At 41.2% G+C, this 14,065-nt stretch overlaps 1 protein-coding gene across 1 annotated transcript in view; it reads right to left on the bottom strand.

Moving 5' to 3' along the window:
• HLTF (helicase like transcription factor) overlaps positions 1–11,187 on the bottom strand; it is a gene marked incomplete in the record, with an annotated part of 1,324,997 nt that extends 1,313,810 nt beyond the window's left edge. Inside the window, 1 exon segment of the mRNA XM_044070619.1 lies at positions 10,943–11,187. Within this exon segment, the coding sequence (XP_043926554.1) occupies positions 10,943–10,962 (20 nt within the window).
• Between the last annotated feature and the right edge of the window lie 2,878 nt (positions 11,188–14,065).

Genomic DNA, 14,065 nt, shown 5'->3' with positions numbered 1-14,065 from the left:
GGTGTACCACAGTAATTGGAAGCATTTTTCCATCTGGGCTTCTTAGAGAGATTTGGACCCGTTTACCTCTCCAGTTCCAGTGGTTCTAGAGTTTTTAGCTCAGATTTCCCAGCAGGGGGCCAGCTCTTTCACCGTCAAGGTCCAGCTGGCTGCTATATCCCACTTTCATGTAGGAGAGAATTCAGGTTCCTTAGCTGCTTCTAGGATTTGTATTAAACCTCTCTACATGATTTTTCACAAGGACAGGGGTTTCTCTCAGGATGAATCTTTCTTTCCTTAATAAAGTTGCCTCGAGAGTCAAACATCAGTCAGTCTATTAATCTACCAGTATTTTTCCCTAACTTTCAAAACTGAGGGGAATACAAACTTCATTTACTGGATGTCCACTGGCAGTTACGTTTTAATTTACATAGGACTAAGCCTTTTTGTAAGTATGATCAGTTGCTTGTTTCTTTCGCCAAGCCCTTTTTGGGGAAACAAGTTTTTAAGGTGACTATTGCAAGATGGATTTCACTTTGTATTTTGCAAGTGTACAGGGATCAAGGATTACCAGAACCAGACAGGGTTCATGCTCATTCTACACGTTCTATGGCTACTTCAACTGCTTTCTGGTCCAGAGTTTCTCTGGATGACATTTGTTCAGTGGCTACCTGGGCTTTGTCTAACACCTTTATTACTCATTATAAGTTGGATATGGTATCTAGAGGAAGGTCTTCCTTTGGTTCTGCAGTACTCCGGAATATCCTTCCATGAGGGCCTCCCAAGGTTTTTGGTAGCTGGGGACTCTGTCCCACAGGTTGATGATCAAATGAAGTTAACTACTTCAGATAAAGAAGTTATGTACTCACCATAACGTTCCATCTGAGTAGTTAGACTTCATTTGTCATCAACCTTCCCTCCCTCCTTCCCCCTGACCTTGGTTGTTTGCTATGGTCCTTGGGACTTAGACTTACTAGGTATTTGTAAGCGTAGTCTGTGTGGACAGGTCAGGTTATTTTCTCTTGGGTTGGTGTGTGTCACATTGTGGGTGGCAAACTCGATCGGAGGGTTGGAAGGAGGTGCAGTGCATTATGGGTAAGGGGAGGAGCTTGGAGCTCAGATCTTAGCTTGGAAAGCTGCAGGCTCGGATCTGTAGATCCGAGACCCACAGGTTGATGACAAATGAAGTCTAACTACTCAGATGGAACGTTATGGCGAGTACATAAATTCTTTTTTAATACTAAATGAGACAAAAGTCTCAGAGCAGTCTGATTTTGTAACCTGACAAAGAAGAATCTCTCACACCCATCATCTTGCCTTGCTTTAGTAGTAATTATTTGGATCAGTCAGTTAATACAGTGAGATTAGTTACTGTTTTTCTGTATCTGAGTGAATCTATTCATCTGTTATTTTAATACTTCCTGCGATTGAAACTCTGGTGTTTATTATAAATACTTAGTTTTTTTCCATGTTCTTTTATTATTTACTATTAAATATATTTAAACTTCTCATTGTGACTGGTCTTAGTAAATCTGTGCCTTTCCTAGATGTGTGTGAAAATCAAATCTCAAAAAAAAAGTGTGTGTGTGTGTGTGTGTGTGTCAGCTACTTGGAGCAGGGACACACAGCACTGGTTTCACAGAGAGGGTGGTGGAGGATTTGGCTTTGACACTCGGCTGAGGACTCAACTCTACAGCTGTGCCAGTGGGGAGTCTTACTGGGGGCCCGTTGAGAGAAAACCCAGCCCCCGGACTGAGTGTGCTCCCTGTGTGTTCATAAGGAAAATTGTGCCTGATTCAGAGCGCTGCATCTAGAAATATTGTGTGCATCTATTTTTGTTCCAACTGAACATCCCTCATTGGTGAGGGTTCAGTTCTCCTTCATTACTAGCCCAGAGGGGGGGACATCACACAACTGATCTTAATGCATTTCACAGCTACACAGTTAAGGCTCATATACATACCACAATCAGAAAGCTATAACTCAAAGTAGAAAGGAAGAGACTGGGATTTTCCCAAAAATATTTTTTCTTGTAAAATATCAAAATATTCAACTTTTTCATGCACCCCCAGGACAAAACTCTCCAAATCAGTACAACTCTGCAGAAATAGAGAATATCAACTAACTGCAGTGACCTTTTGTTTTCTGATCAGCTTACATCGGTTGGACTAAACTGCCAATGCAAGATTTTGGGCAGTATCTGAACTACATATTTCCCTGTGTCTGTGCTATATCATGCAGGCACAGATAAAGTCACCTCTAAAGTGTGTGAGAAGTTAAGCTTAAAAATGTGGGTTGGCTATCCTTCTATTGATTCCAAAGCAAGCAAATGAAAGTTTCATAAAACACAAGCAGGTTTCTGGTTCCTAAGCAATACTTGAAACATGCTGTTCCCCCAGACCCCCACATAGTCTACTTTTTCAAAGACAGGTCCTCTACCTCCTTAACATCTTCAAAAAAGTCACAGAAGCAATGAATAGCAGTCATGCTGTACAAAGAACATGTCTGGACTTGGCCAAAGCCTTTGACTCTATTTCCCCACACAGACTTATAAATCTAATTATAACCATATTAGACACACACACACACACACACACACACACACACACACACACACACACACACACACACACACACACACACACACACACACCAGCAGATAACTGGTTGTTTGACAAAATCCATGTGGTTAGAATTACAGGTGTCACACTTCTGAAAGATAATAATAATCCAAAAGTGGTGTACCAGGGGCTCATTATGTCTCCATAGCAGTTTGAAAAACTCATCTGGCTCAACTAATTTCCAAAGGCACCACCTCTACAATGAAGAGAGGTAATTCCTCTTTACTCATCATATCAGATTACTGAACATACTACTACTTTTGGCATGTCAGCAGAACTATCACTTGACAGACTTCAGAGGTTCTTACCAAAAAAGATAAATGGTCCCAAGAACCTCTTAGCCAAACTGACTGGCAGCCCTTGCCACATACCCTCTCCTGTGCTCTTATATACTTCTCTATGGTGATGTATTTCTAGCCAGGAAAAGACCACAACTTCTCACACCTCTTCCTCTTTTGCAGTATAAATAGTTCCTCAAATGCCCTGTTAAAGGACCTAAACCTTCAACAGATAAATAGGACAGATCGGCATGTAGCATATCTCCTGCCTCCATAACAAACAATCACAACATGCTAATCAGAAGAGCACCACTGTCATCTTCAAGGAAGGTGCAGATAATGGAATAAGAAGAGCCTCAAATTCTCCCCCTAGCGATTGTGTGATGCTCTCCTCAAGGTACGAGGGAACTTTTGAATACAGTTAACTGGTTAATCTTACAGTCTGTAGTCCAATTGCGGAGTACTTACCTATGAATCTATATGGTTTGAATACACGTACATACATACGTAAATTTTTTTGGGGGGGTTGGGATTTTATTTATGGCCTGTGCTTTATGATTAACATATGAATCCTGAACATCACTCTGGCTGCAGTGAAAATTTCAGTGAACTATATATAGGGTACCACACCAAAAAAGCAGTGGTAAAGATTTTCTAGTCTTCTCCCAGATTCAAAACAAATCTGCCAGTACTTCCACTACAGCCAGCCACTTTGGAAGTATTGCAACTGAACAGGAAAAACAAATAATTAAGGGAATGAAGAACCTTAGCGGCAAGAGAATGACCTCCAGCACACCATGTGCACAGCTTTGCTCTCTCTACCCAGCGATACATCCAGTGATCTATGGAATCTAGACTGACCCAATAAGATCATCCAAGGTGCTGCTTTGAGATGCAAAGTTAGAATACACTCCATTCTGCTTGGGACTACAGATGGCACCCACCTGCTTGGCAGAAGAAAATGAGTCTAAACACCTCTAGGCTATAAAGACAGCATCCTTAACGACATTCCACTAACCAGGGACTCAAGACTCCATCTTTCAAAAGATGACAGCTTAATTGTTTCTGAAAGAAAACAAAGGAACAAAAGTTCAGTTCATGTACATTTTATAGGCCTATTTGTCTAGCCACAAAAATAAAAACTTTAGACCTCCTAAAATTCCCTTCCCATAGGGAAACTGATGGCCCCCATAGCTATAACAAGGGCAGCCAGAGCCAAACAGACACATAGAATTGTGTGTGAACAGCAAGTTGAGTGGTGGATAATGGTGCCCCAATTCTCAGGCTAGCACACATAAAAGGCAGCACCTGATCATGTCCAACCTACACTGGGTCTATAGAAGGCATGACTGCCAATAAAAAGATAATAAAATGGCTCTGGCCTTGTGAAATATGACCATTGATGAACACTGCCAACACAGGAAATGAAGCTGGATATCCCAGCTGGCCATCTGTAGATTAGGGCATCCTTGGTTATGACCCCCATTCGCAGAGGATAGCTTTTTTTTTTTTCAACTTTTGCCATTACTGTGTCCACCATCACCCCCTCCCAATCAGTCTGTTCATTCCCCATCACCAGGCAATGCTGGGCTGAGAGGGGACACCATATGGATAGCCACTAAGGGTGGCATAAGGTTTTCTTTTTCTAGTCCTAACCCTCACATGTGGTTGTCCAAGCTCCAAGGAGGACTTTCCCCTCACTTTCATAATGGACATTCCCCTAGCAACCTCCAAAACACAAATGGTGACTTTCATGGTCTTCACCAAGGAAACAGTATATGACCCAGTGTGCGCAAAAACCTTCCTACCTCCCCTAGAAGAAAATAGGACATGCCCCTTCAAATCATCATCCTCCCTGTCCAGATCCTCTGGTGTCATGGACGCTAATCAAACCTTGGTCACCAGAGTAAATAGGCAAACAAAACAAACTTCTCGAAAGTCCAAAAACCAAAGAATGGCAAACTTCACTCTGTAAACTTTTACTAAAAAAATACACGATAAACATGAAGCGCTTTTCATCTTGTAAAATGCAAAGACTTCTTCAGATGCAAGTAAAACTTGTCTTAAAACATTTTAAATAGATGAAAACATTGTCATGTGATCCCAACACACCCAGTGGAATCCAATTAAGGATCTATGCATGTTTTACACTTAGACATCAGTCCTATTTTTTAGTGCCATTGCTTCTTTCAACAATGAAGAATACATCCTACCCACCCCACTTATCGTACCATACAATGACTAATACATTCCCTTTGAGCAACAATTACTATCAAGAACACAAAAGAAGTAGAAAAAATTAAAACAATACAAGGAAAATAAAATAACATTCTCATTCTGAGTGGAAAACAAGTAGTCTATGTTACAATAAGGAATCATGCTATTTACAATAAAATAACCAAGAACAACTTTAACTTGAAGTATGCACCAGTTAAGCGATGACCTTATCACTCCCAGCACTTGGTCACAACTCATATGTGGTTAATACTCCAGTCATCTGTGCAAAGTTTTACGTTTTAAAATAGTAGAAATCGTACAGGTTTCATTCAATCCTGGGTAACTGTATGCATTCGTCAAAATCAGCCAATATAACTCTCTTGCTTCTAACAGTAATGTACAAGGACCCCCTCTTGGGTCCTGGGGTATTTGGTCGATGACCATGTATCCAAAATTGTGTGTGTTGTGTTCGTTTACATGTTTGGCTAGTGCATTGTCCAGTTTACTTTTGCCTATGGCATACTGATGTTCATAAATGCGTTCCTTAAACTTATGTTCAGTTTTGCCAATACAGTAAACTGGACAAACCTTGCATCTAGCCAAATAAATGATCATCCGAGAATTACAATCAAATCTGCAGTTGACTTTGTATTTGATGTTCCTTACAGTAAAATTGTTTGTTGTATATCCACCACTTTACACTGTGAACACATACCACACCTAAACATACCTACATTTCTCGACCCTATTTTGTTTTCCAGTAAGCTTTTCAAATTTGATCCTTTATGGAAAACTCTAGGGTGTGGTCCTAAAATTTCACCAAGTGATGGATTGTTGTTTCTGGGATTTCAAACCACCAAAGTACTGCCCAGATCAGCTTTCTTGGGACCTTGTCATATGCTTTCTCCAAGTCTAGGAATGCCCAGATGAACTCTCTCCTTATTTCTATCTTCTTCTCAAGTATCTGTCTCAATGCAAACATAGAGTCAATTGTGCTGCATCCTGATCTGAATCCAAACTGCTCATCTCCCATCTTACATTATACTACTCTGCGTATCCGTGTATCAATCACCCTTCTCCAGAACTTTCATGCAATGTGGTACGAGTTTGATGCCTCTGTACTGCCCACAGTTGTAGATGTCCCCTTTGTTCTTGTACACTGGCATGAATATGCTTATTCTCCAGTCATCTGGGATACGCCTTTCTCTCCACACGACTATTAGTAACCTCAGGAACCATTTCTCCCCTATCTCACCCAGCATCTTTATCATATCTGCTGTGACCTCATCTGAGCCTGCTGTTTTCCCAGACTTCATCTTCTTTAGTGCTGTTCTTACTTCTTCTATGGTGGGCTTCCCTTCTCTCATCGTAGGCTGTTTCTGGGATAGTATAGCTTCTATGAGGTTTTCTTCATTCAGAAGCTGCTGGAAATACTCTTTCCATCTGCCTTTGATGTCCTCTGAGCTGGTGAGCAGATTGTTGCTGGCATCCTTTATGAAGGGTGTCCAACTATCTTCTTTATCTTTGCCTTGCAACCTGATATAGTTTCTTTGTGCCCTTTACTGTCACTTTCCAGAAGTTGGTACATTGCCTCCGATGCCCTATTCTTTGTTATTGCAGCTTCTTTGTTAGCCAACCAGTAATCCTTCCTAACCTGGTCAGTCTTTTCTGTCTCCCACTTCTTCCTGCCTCCGATGCCCTATTCTTTGCTATTGCAACTTCTTTCTTAGCTTCTTTGTTAGCCAACCAGTCATCCTTCCTAATCTAGTCACTCTTTTCCGTCTCCCACTTTTTCCTGCACTTTCTTTTGATGACTTCCTGGAAGGACAAAATTGAGTTGGTGCTGCTGCGGTGATCCCTGCTTGATCCACCCTTTCAGGGATTCCCTTGCATATTAAAAAAATCCCCATATAGGAGTCTCACCACAATTAAAAGGAAAGATGGCAGTCTTATAGGCAGGTCATTCTCTCGCTGGAGAAGGAGGAAGGTCCTATCTGCAAGCTTACAGGAAGATTCCTTCACACCCCTAAACAGGCAGATTAGAAAAGGTGTGGATGGGGGGTCTGGCAGACTAAAAGACAGTGGACTTCAAAGTCATTCTCTCTCTCTCTCTCTATAGATATATATATATATATATATATATATATATATATATATATATATATGTGTGTATATACACACACAACCCCCCACACACACACACACACACACACACACACACAGAGGGAAAGCCAACCAGTTGAAATGGGAACCCCATGGAGATGAACAGTTTGAGCACAGACTCCCACATATTCACCTGTTTCATCATTAAAAGTTTAGAAAGAAGCCACTGATCTAGATGTGAGAATACTTTGACCTTCTGCATTCTATGGTGAGCTTCTACTACATGGCGAGATCAACTCTGGAACTGATAATAACTGGCTTGGACCCATAAATGCAGAAATCTCCCGGACTCATTGGCAACCTTTTATCCCAAGCCGGCTAAGGGGTTGTTTCATTAGGATCCCAATGGCAGAGAGGCATATTCCTTAAGTCCCTCCTTCCATTTCATATGCCATTACTCTCCTGGACGGTCACATTACAATGTAGATGTAGGATGCCAACTCACACCATACTGATGGGTCAATCAGCAGGGCCAAGTAAGCTAAAAGGTAGAGAGAGGAAGGTAAAGTGCTACCTCCAGAAACAGAGTGCTGTAGGAAAGTGAGGTCCACCCTACTATATCGGGTACAAAAGGCACACTATGACGGAGTGTGCCTCACAGCTATAGTGACATCACTATAGCAACCCACCACACTACTAGTGGCTGCTTCTCTCACTGTCAGCGATCCCTGGTCTCCGTGATGTACTGGATGCTCCTCAGGACAATCACAGGTTGCTACACGATAACATCAACGTGGATCACATTTGCCAAAAACATCTTCAACATGCCCCAAGTCTTCATAAATTAGAAATGAAATGCACTTCACATCACCACAGAGAAAAATGATAAATAGAAGGCTTTGTAATGTCAAGAATACGATCTCACAAAATTCCATGGTGTCTTGTAGGAACTCCTTTCCCAAAACTTTTTCCTCCCCTGCCATGGCCACACACTATTCGTAGTAATATTTATTTACTTATTTTATTTATTTGCAGTTTGTTAACCGGGAAAGTCCATTGGGCCAAGGTGAGCCCTTTTTCAATGGAGGCACAAGGAGAAAAGCTCCATGTGACTACATATACATACAGACAAATACAAATATAAAAGTATACATTTAAAAAAGCAATATCATGTAACAGAGGATCAAATTAATAAAGGGTGTTATGAATATCAAATCATCAGGGTTAATAAATGTATATATATGATACATTACAATAAAAGACACTTTGGTGACAGAGAGAGAGAGAAAGCCCTGACTACAGCTTAGTGGCTCAGGTGACTGACAGAACAACAAGGAAGGGAGGTCTTGAGGGGATTCCCCACATGATCCTTGGTGGAGATCTGGGATATGTGAAGCAATGGAGGATGGACCTTAGAGGGAATTAGGGTGGGGGCTTTGACTGAGGTGCTGCTGATGTGGGGAGATATATCAGCAAGTCCCCACTGCACATCTGCCCTCCGGACACAGCCAAGGGACCACAAGTGGAGGAAGAATAGGGTACGGCATAAAATATAAAGTCCCTCAGCAGATTGTGAGACTACCAAATGTCCTTGGGATTCATGCCGGCCCCAGCCCATATGGAAAATGCCCAAGGGTATTGGAGAAGGTAGGTAGACATGGCAATGGATGCTGGGCACTGCGATACTGTGCCACAGGAAAAAGTAGGGCACGCTATTCATAACAATATGATAAAACAGCAACCTCCCCTCATACAGAAGTGAGCAGGCTCTACCTTGGTATTCCTCTTCCCCCAACTGGCATGTAAGCTGCTAATCGAACCTTGATCAACAAGGTCATATTCATGGTTTTATCCCTCAATAATAAGAGGCTATCCCTAACTACTTGGTAATTTTTTTCCCCCTCTATGCTTTTTACCTCCCCCCATCTGCCAACCCTCAAGCCTCCAGCAATTGAACTTAAGCCCATTCTTTTCCCTAGTGGCAGAGATATATCTGATCAATTAGGATGACAAGTGAGAGTCAGACAGTCATGACGTTTCCCTAGTGGCAGAGATATATCTGATCAATTAGGATGACAAGTGAGAGTCAGACAGTCATGACGATAGCTTGCATCCAGCAAGAAGAACATTTTTACTTGTTACAGTAACCACACCTTTTAATGGAAAGAACATGAGATCTGCATTACTGCAGGGGCCACAATGTCTTTCCTTGTGCAAATGTACAGTCATATCCACTTACTCAATGAAAGTTGCCATCTACTAGCAGTTTGGTATACCATACACTCGCCCTCAAGTTACGTGTTCACCTCCTTCTTCTGAAGAGCTGCCACAATTTGTGATTGGCTCAGTCATCCATCCTCCCCACCAGCTACATCAAGCACCTGAGCTGCCATTGAAAATCATGTTGTCTGTGTTGTAATTAAGACTCTCTCTCTCTACTCCACTGGAACTACTGTGACTACCTGGTGATTTTGATGCCGAGGTAGACACCCTGGAGTCCCAAACAGCACATTCAGACCTTTGTCACAGACAAAGACAAACTGTACCATGCCCATCTGAAAAGACAAACTGTACCATGACCATCTGAAAAGTTTCTTTTGGAATAAAAGTGGTTAATCTAAGAAGATCCAGTATGGACCGCAAGTCCTTCATTTTATTCTAGCTCCATAAAGAATCTAGAATATCCTAAGCCTTTCTGGTTATGTGGGGATTTCTGGATGAACCTTTTAGGTAAAGGGTTGTTAAATGGCTTGGAGGGGATGGGTTTCCAATGTGGTGAGACATCCACTTTCCTCAGTGGATTGCCAGCTTGGACCCAGAAAATAATCTGTGCTGAGCGCCATATAAGCCAGCAAAGCACCAGTTGGAATGTCAATTGGACCATAGAGTTGCTTAACCACACATCTGTCTTACAGACTCAAAAATGCTGTACTTCGTGGTGTGCTAGTTGGCACATGACACAATCCATGCTGACTGGAGAAGCAAGAAGAGTGCTACATGGAAAAGTAAAGCGAGCGTATCAGGTACAGCATCTCTGCCATTTCTACTACTACCTGGACCAGCAGAGTCTTGGGTCAGTGTTGAAGGATCGGTGGTGTACTGCCTGGGGCTCTGGGTGGTCCAGAGTCTGCCATGACGAGACACATGCATTCATTTCAAAGACTCAGCTGTACTGGATGGCATGCCAGCCAGCACAGGGCAAAAAAACATGCTAGAAGAGCCACAAAAATGCTATAAGGACCAGTACAGTGCCTTGATCAGACGTGGTTTCAGTAGTACTGCTCTGGGTAGAGAATGGTTTCAGTAGTACTGCTCTGGATAGAGAACATGTCGACATCTGGCACACAATGCATGCCCACTAAAGTGCCAGATATACCAGGACAGAATGCCTTCACCTAACATAACTACAACAACCAAGGATCTGTGGACAGTGGACAAAGTACCAGCTAGCAGAAAAATGTAAGTACCAGGTAAGTGCCAGCCAGCACAAAATGATTACATTCCTACTATGAATCTGCAAAGCTAAGAATAAAAGCGTGCCAATTATTAAAATAATCGTAACTGGCATTTCTATCCCCAATTAAGCAGCAATATGCAGTGATGTATGGGGCAGCTCAGTGTTCTACGACTGAGGCAAATTTAAATTCTCAGTAGAGCACCAAACAAGTTTCTCTACTATACACATTACCACTGCAGCAAAGTATTACAATTCTGAATGTTAGGTTCATTTGTAAAATCCCTTACCTTAAAAACGACCAAGACATTTTAATGCTGCGCAATCCCGTTCACAGACAAAAACACAGATTAAAAGAATAACAAGTCTCTCTTCCTCGTACGTGTCGGTGGGTGCTCTCCCAAAATATTTTGCAAAACAAACAATTTTTTAATGTGTTTTAGAGAAAAACAATATACTCCAATACTGAACTCTGCGGACTAGTCCAAACATTCCCGAAGTAAGACACAACCAATTACAATAAGGTTCAACTATTCAACCAATCACAAATATAGCAATGAAAATAGTTACGGTATCAACCAATCCGCGAATACGTTATCGGTTATAACAAAGCGCTATGACGTATATAGATACAAAGTTAAGATTATTAGCGGGAAAGGTTTTTTGGCTCTAAGTGTTATGTGGTTTGATTCAAATTATTTTTCTACTGCTGTTGTATTTCAGTTAGATTGACTCAGTCTATGCTGTACCATTAAGCCCCCCCCCCAAAAAATAGTCTTTATTTACTTAACTAGTGTTTTTTGAGTAAGTGTGGAAACGGGGTTTGGGCTTCTTTAAATTAAATGGCAGTAACTCAAGTTGTGTCAAAGTTTAACAGCGCAGTGTTTTTTTTTGCCTGCTTTGAAAGTCAGTAAAGCACTAAGCGCTGTTAATCAAAGCCGTGGCACACCACTCCGTTTCTTTGTTTTAAGAGATCTGGACAAATCAAAAATAGTGATGACACCAAGGATCACAGTCAAGGGCAAATTCTGTATATTGATATTATTCACTTAAAAAGCTAATGAGACCATAGGTCTTGTATCAATATGCATTTTATGGACAATAAGAAGTATGAAACTCTTAACGTCTAGCTTTATCCATCCACAACCCCTTTTTCCCATTTTTGCACGTGGGGTTAGGGTCTCACTTCAACAGTGCCAGTTATCTATTGCCAGTATTTACACTGCTGGGTGGCTAGCCCTGGTAGTTCTTCCACACCACACAGGTGCACACCTATGACCAATTTAAAGTGTCCAATCTATCCACTGCATGTCTTAGGGATGTGGAAGGAAACTAAAGCCCACTGAGGAAACGCATGTGAGCACAGGGTGGACCTGCAGACTCGGCACAGAAGGCACCCCCATCCAACAATTGAACCAGGGAACCTCTTACTGTGAGGCGACAACACTTCCCGCTGTGCCACTGTGTATCAACTGGGTATAATCCTCAGTAATTTACCCCCACCATAAAAAAAAAAAAAAAAAAAAAAACGGAGAGGGTGGAGGTTTCTGAAAATCTATTTAGCTTTTTGCTTGAATGTTTTCATTTAAACAAAAAGTCATGAAAAATGTGACAAAGGCTCAAATGGAGAGGAGAAGAAGCAACTGCATGAGATTAACCTGCCATACAGTGTGCGTGTGGAATGAAAATTGGAAATACATATTCAAAAGAACTGTCAGGTGTGAACTACCACATTGAAAATACACCTCTGAGAGCAGTCTCTGTAGTCATGTACTTGGGAACACATACAGACAGAGATTTAGCATTTGACCACCATGTTTCTACTGTGGTGAAGCAAATATTTCATGTTGCATATTTTATAGGTACAATTATGGAACCTAGGTCCAAACAAGATATCGTCCCATTGTACTCTGCCCTCATAAGACTAATCATTAAGTAAAATGCCCCCCTTGATATATAACTCACCAGACATATACAGCAATTGGAGCTCCCTGAGAGATTCCACACATGCAGAAGAAAATAAGTCCTATGCAGACCACCTCAATTTACTTTCCCTATATTCATCTCCTATTGGATGCTGAGAGGCAATCTTTGCCTTACCTACAAAGTTTCCTCAGATCCAGCCCTAATGATCCTGTTGCTCATCTGTAGATCACATGGCATCCAAAACACCCAATCCAGAAACCTCAATTTCACTAGCATTATGAATGCTGAAGGAATAGATACTTGTCCCAGGCTCCCCGCCCCTTCTTTTGAACTGGCTTCCCATCTATGTGAAGCAGAGCTCTGCCCTGCATTTATTCAAGCAGAACCTGGAGCAGTGGATTGGGAACCACAAATATACCCCTTATCTGCCACCCATGCCTCTGCTTGAGACAGAAAATTTGTAACTGTCAGGCTACACCTACCCAGTTATATGCACCCTGACAAAGCATTTGAGAACCATTATCAATCCAAAGCATTTGGAAACCATTACCTATTCAGTTTTATTTGGGGTGCTTGACTATGCTCAAAATGCACCCCCAGTCAAAAGCCTACTATTCTACTATGATACTATGATTATGGGAAGAGTAATGGCTTTCTATAATAATGGCTACTCTGTCCATATTATCACGGAATGTAAATGGCCTTACACCTATAGATATAAAGTAAAGATTATTAATTTATATTAAGAAATGTAGGGTACAAATAGCAATATGATAATCACATGAATTTGACAAAGAAAGGATATCGGGGTGGACATTCAGCAGCTATTATGGAGCTTAAGAGAATTTTGGAATGGATAATTTATAGCCATTCATGTGAGGCTTATAAACACATAACACTAGCAGAAGGTTATAAATCAAAGTGAAAAGTCATGTTGATCGAATAGGAGAAGTTTGAGAAAAGGAAAACAGGATTTTGGATACAGGTCCTTTAGAAGAATAACACCAGCCATACAGAATATTATATTTATAAAATAACAGAAAGTGTTCTAAGAACTAAAACAACACAGGATTAAAGAAAGTCAATTTTGCCAATAAGGATAACTGCATGTAGGGTTATACAAAATAGGCAAGAGAAAGATGGAATGTCAACAGGTAACACACATGCCTTTGGCGGAGAAGTCTGCTGGTTCTATTCCCAAGTCAGACAGATGGTTTAATTTTTCCACTACTGACACTGCAGTGTAGCATAAGGATTTGCTGCACTCGTAAGTGAGTTGTCCTTCGGATGAAACAATAAATCAAGTCTCCATCTACCTGTGATAGTGGGAGCTATCAAAAAGAGTAGGGGTTAATTTATTTACATATGTCAAGTTACATTTCTATTTTACAAATCAGATTCCATGAACATGAAAACAAACATTATTTAACATGATATCATCACCATCATCATCATCCCCACCCTTTATTCCACAACCACGTCTTTAT

The sequence above is a fragment of the Protopterus annectens genome, chromosome 4.part1, assembly GCF_019279795.1.
Source record: "Protopterus annectens isolate FY-2018-M chromosome 4.part1, PAN1.0, whole genome shotgun sequence".
NCBI lineage: Eukaryota > Metazoa > Chordata > Ceratodontiformes > Protopteridae > Protopterus > Protopterus annectens.
The sequence above is the reverse complement of the archived record's forward strand: the minus strand, read 5'-3'. Positions and strand labels throughout refer to the sequence as shown.